The sequence below is a fragment of the Saccoglossus kowalevskii genome, chromosome 12 (genome assembly GCF_978046115.1).
Source record: "Saccoglossus kowalevskii chromosome 12, keSacKowa6.1, whole genome shotgun sequence".
In the NCBI taxonomy this organism is placed as follows: domain Eukaryota; kingdom Metazoa; phylum Hemichordata; class Enteropneusta; family Harrimaniidae; genus Saccoglossus; species Saccoglossus kowalevskii.
The window spans coordinates 13,879,068-13,884,072 of NC_140652.1; the positions used below are offsets into that span (position 1 = coordinate 13,879,068).

Sequence of the window (5,005 nt, forward strand, 5' to 3'; positions counted from 1 at the left end):
ATGTTCTTTCTGGAAATAATGTTCAGTTTCTCTTTGGACGGCAGTCCGGACAAGATAACTTGTAATCAGGGTTTCTTTTTTTTCAGGGTTTGTAATTATCACTGAATTACACTGACTACATCAAGTATAATTGTACTCGATCACTGGTACATACTTTACGAAATTAATAATTTCGTGTCATGGCACACCAAGCCACAAGAGGCCGGTAACTAGTATTGGGTCCATCGTTAGGATTGGTTGATCACGGTCTTGTTGCTTGTTCTATTTCCTTTGGTTACTCTTGAAAGCGAATAAAAACATCAATTTTCACAGAAATGGCAATAAATGGCAGAACCATCTCGAATATGAAGTCTAAGGAGGCAGACTGTAAGGGCATGGAGTAAGGAGGACTTGTTCACGTGTCCTTAAGTATGTGTTTGTATTTGACTTTGAGTACATGAGTTGAAAACACTAAGCCAGTTTTCTGTTTGGATTATATAACTTTATTTGTACTTTATTTGTCCAATTTCAAAGTGTGAACAGATCAAATTAAATTAGTGATTGCAGCTAATGGTCATCAAAGGTCAATTAAAAATAATAAAAATATACCCCCAGAGACAGTGCTTGCATGCGCCTTGGCATATTCAACGTTTAAGGATTATTTATTTATATGGGGATATTCTAACAGGTATTCTAAAAATTCCAGTATGTATTTAAAGGTTGTCGATTTAAATACAATGTTATTCGAATGAAATCATTTTCGCTGTTTTCATCATATACACTTTTCTTAATTATGGATATTATAAAGTGTTTTAAAGTAGGTATAAACTGAAAAAAAACAACACTAATAAATAATCACTCGAACACAGTAAAAACGTTTTTTTTGAAAACATCACTGTGTTAATGTAACTTATTTCCAATTTCAATAAAACACTTGACGCATGAACAAATCTGTGAGATTTCAAAACAATTGGATTTAGAGTTTAATTTACCAGATTCAGTAAAAAACATTTACATTGCATTTTTGATTTGTTAAAAAAAATCCTATATTTGGTAATTAAAAATTATAACAATTGCTGATCGCAGAATTATGTCATTGTGTTTTTTGTAGTTTCCCTCTCAGGTGAATGTAACATCAAATAATAACAGTCTATCCAATCATGAAGGGGGAGAAGGTTTTATCAGATTCGGATATTTGCTTCCAAGTATACGGTGTACATATGGAAAAGTCCAGTCTTTGCTAATTATGAGCTGTTGTTTCAATTCTTTCTCCATATCTTTATATTTGTCTAGCTGTTCTTTCAGTTTAGTGATTGAAATAGGTGGATGTAGCAGCTCAACTTCAATCCAGTGTTCCAAGTCACGCTCTAGACTGTGAAACTTGTCCGCTACAGTTTTGTGAATGTCATGTTTGGCTCGTGGCGAATGGCGAGTCAGGTTCAAACCAATAATAAATACAGCAAACACCGCACAACACAGCACGAAGGCAAGTGCCTTGATACTGTGGTCTGTGTTTCCAAGGAAATAAACACTTATCAAACCACCGACAGAGGCTACCAGTACCAAAGAAGTAACGAATATCAGCACGTACGTCAGGCGATGATCCAGAGTGTTTTGTTGATCGGCACTTATGTAGTGAGAGGTGGATTGGAAATTTACAGCACATAGTGATGTTAATGCGCTTGTCAACAAACCATCCAATAACATTGCTTGTTCGTCAGTAATATGTTCCATGTTTCTAATTTTATCATCATATCGTGACCGGATATCAGTGGGAATTGTCCGTGTAGCTGTGTAAGAGAATGCACATATCGATGAGTAACATACAATCACTCAAATTTCTGTTGAAAGTTCCATCAAGCTTGTTATTGTCTGATTTTTTTCATGCCGTCGTTATTACACGTAATATGAAAAGATGTTTTCTGTGGTGTACGAATATGTATTATTTGTTATATTTTTTACTGGAAAACTTTCATAATCAATCAATTCCTAAAATAAAAAAAATAAGCCATTTACCAGAAGTTGCAATACTGCCCGTGAACGAGGGTATCGTGTAAACACCAATGCCAAAAATTAACACGACCACGCACAATATATTTTTTGTACAAATAAAGCCCTCTGAAAATTAATAAAAATTAGCAGTACATAACCACTGTAGTAAGCAATCATGGAATAAACCAATCTCTAGAAATAGAAACAACGATGTCAATAATAACAATATCAAGACCAATACATTGTTATCAATTACCTGACTGTGCACTGATTGGTGTAGTATTTGTATAGAATAGATTTACATTTAAATATACACGCCAAACGCCAATAATTGTATTAAAACAATATTCTACTAACTTTTCGCTCTGTTTGACACCTCGGGTGATATGTTATTCATTTGTGGCGACTGATCTTTGATATAATGGACAAAACAAATAATTGAGGATTTGAACCATCTAACCACACAGTCTAATAATGTCTGATAAAATTAATTAGGCTCGTCATATTTGATTGTTTTAACTGTAAATCTATTGATTAATTTCATCTGTATTTTTATGGTCATATTCATATGGCTTTGTCAGTGTCAATTAAATGTAAATGTATAAATGTATGTGAAATTATTTTTGACAGAAAAAAGTCACTACATATATCCATATTGTGTGTAGTATTGTTTGATGAAAACTTGTAACAATTTTGGAGATGTGACCTCATTGATTATTCGCGATTTAATTACGTGAATTGGTTAGTTTGTCACTCACGCATCATTATAATACATGCAGAAAGGTAACAATGCAACGCATAGAAAAAGACCAGTAGTAATCATGGTCTAAGCTGTGAAATAAGAACGAGTCAACGAGGCTTTACAGAAATTATTAATGTCATCAGCAAATATACTTTGAACTGTACATACAAATGAAAAACCCAGTGTGTTGGCTATCAACATGCATGGTATGAAGTTTAAGAATATAGCATTTGTAATCAGATACTAGGACAAGTGTGATATAACCATGGATGTATCTCATATACATTTCATATCTAATATATATTACTGTACGTGGTCCTGATTGTTGAATGCCGCAGTACAAGCCTCTATTGTTAAGCAGTAAATGTTTGTTATGAGCAGAATCATAATTCACAATTTACTCACACATCAAATATAGTGATCATATATATATATATATATATACATATATATATATATATATATATATATATATATATATATATATATATATATATATATATATATATATATATATATATATATATATATATATATATGTTTAATTCGTTTAAAAGATTCCTCTCATTAGTAAATAGCGCCCTCACTCCACAATATTTAGAATGAGTGGTTGGTCAAAAGTTTGATGAGTCAGGTGCATCTATTGGCTAAGCTTGTTGTACATAGATGCAAATGAGTATAGGAACCATTAATGCTGTAGGGTGTACTGGGAGGGGTGGAGGATTTCATGTTTGTAATGACTGGTTGTAATGTGGTATCTCGTTGTTTTCAAGATGCAGCCTGATATTTGTTGCTTTTTTGGTTGTTCAATTGTGGCTAAAATTTGTGTGGTGGGTGGGAGATGTGTTTATTGTTTGTTGAGTCATTGTTTAGACAACCTGCAGCTTGAAATGGTACGGCCAAATCCAAATTCGATATGGTGGTGTTGAATATTTGTGCGATATGGCAGTGTCGTCTAAAAACCACGCATCAAGATGATTTCTGTTTATTTATTTACTGTTGTAGATCCTGAGAACTAGCCATTGAATATGATGTCGGGAATAAATGGTTTTCTGAACAAGCTTTATTAATTATTGCTGGCAATATTCAAGTATGAATTGGGAGCAAACTGTGACACCAAATCTAGTCGTTGTATTGTTATGCCTCTAAAATATTTTTTTTTAAATAAAATAAATTAAATAGAAATATATTATGTGAATTTTTGTATGTGGAAACATGGCTTGCCCACTAAAAAATATAAAGAAGTGTGGTCTGCAGTTCTTTTTTTTTAATTTTTTTTATTTGTGAAAAAAACTTTAGTGCAAACAATAAAACACTCACAGTGCAATGCTAGTTCACCAACATGTCTAGTCTCTTGCTTGAGTGTGTGAAAGTACATGGTTTAGTGACTACCTCTCATATTTTTAAATTTTAGAATTTGTTTTTATTTGGGAAGGTTCTTCTATAAAAATAGAACAGATGAAATGAATTAATTTTAATATTTTATTTTAATTTTAGAAGTAAAGCAAATTCAATATCTGAGACGTATATCGTACATGTATTCACTACGCCTAGGCTACCAAATCTATAGGAACAAGTTATAAGTCATGCCACAGTATGTTTACAGGTGAGTGAAATGTATACCGTCTCTAATTATAGCATAACTAGATACTCACTGCTGGTAATATTAATGAATTAATTTTAATAATTTAATTTAATTTCAGAACTAAAGCTGAATCACTATCTGTGAAATCAAATTTTAAAAGATTTCAACGGTGGCTAGTCTGACCCCCCCCCTTGGGCTAAAAGTTATATGTCATGCCATAGTATGTTTACAGGTGAGTGAATTGTATACCTTCTCTAATTATAGCATAACTAGATACTCACTGCTTGTAATTGTAATGAATTAATTTTAATATTTTATTTTAATTTCAGAAGTAAAGCAAATTCAATATCTGAGACGTATACAGTACACGTATTCCCTACGCCTAGGCTACCAAATCTATAGGAACAAGTTATAAGTCATGCCACAGTATGTTTACAGGTGAGTGAATTGTATACCGTCTCTAATTATAGCATAACTAGATACTCACTGCTGGTAATAATAATAAATTAATTTTAATAATTTAATTTAATTTCAGAACTACAGCTGAATCACTATCTGCGAAATCAAATTTTAAAAGATTTCAACGGTGGCTAGTCTGACCCCCCCTAGGGCTAAAAGTTATATGTCATGCCATAGTATGTTTACAGGTGAGTGAATTGTATACCTTCTCTAATTATAGCATAACTAGATACTCACTGCTTGTAATT

The 5,005-nt window shown here is 32.4% G+C and overlaps 1 protein-coding gene across 1 annotated transcript; it reads right to left on the bottom strand.

Moving 5' to 3' along the window:
* Positions 1-999: 999 nt before the first annotated feature.
* LOC146735544 (uncharacterized) lies at positions 1,000-2,090 on the bottom strand. Its single transcript, XM_085506145.1, has 2 exons — positions 1,996-2,090; positions 1,000-1,769 (listed from the first exon to the last, which is right to left on the bottom strand). The coding sequence occupies exon 2, from the start codon at positions 1,711-1,713 to the stop codon at positions 1,138-1,140; it is 576 nt and encodes a 191-aa protein (XP_085362271.1). The 5' UTR covers positions 1,714-1,769; positions 1,996-2,090; the 3' UTR covers positions 1,000-1,137.
* Positions 2,091-5,005: the final 2,915 nt, after the last annotated feature.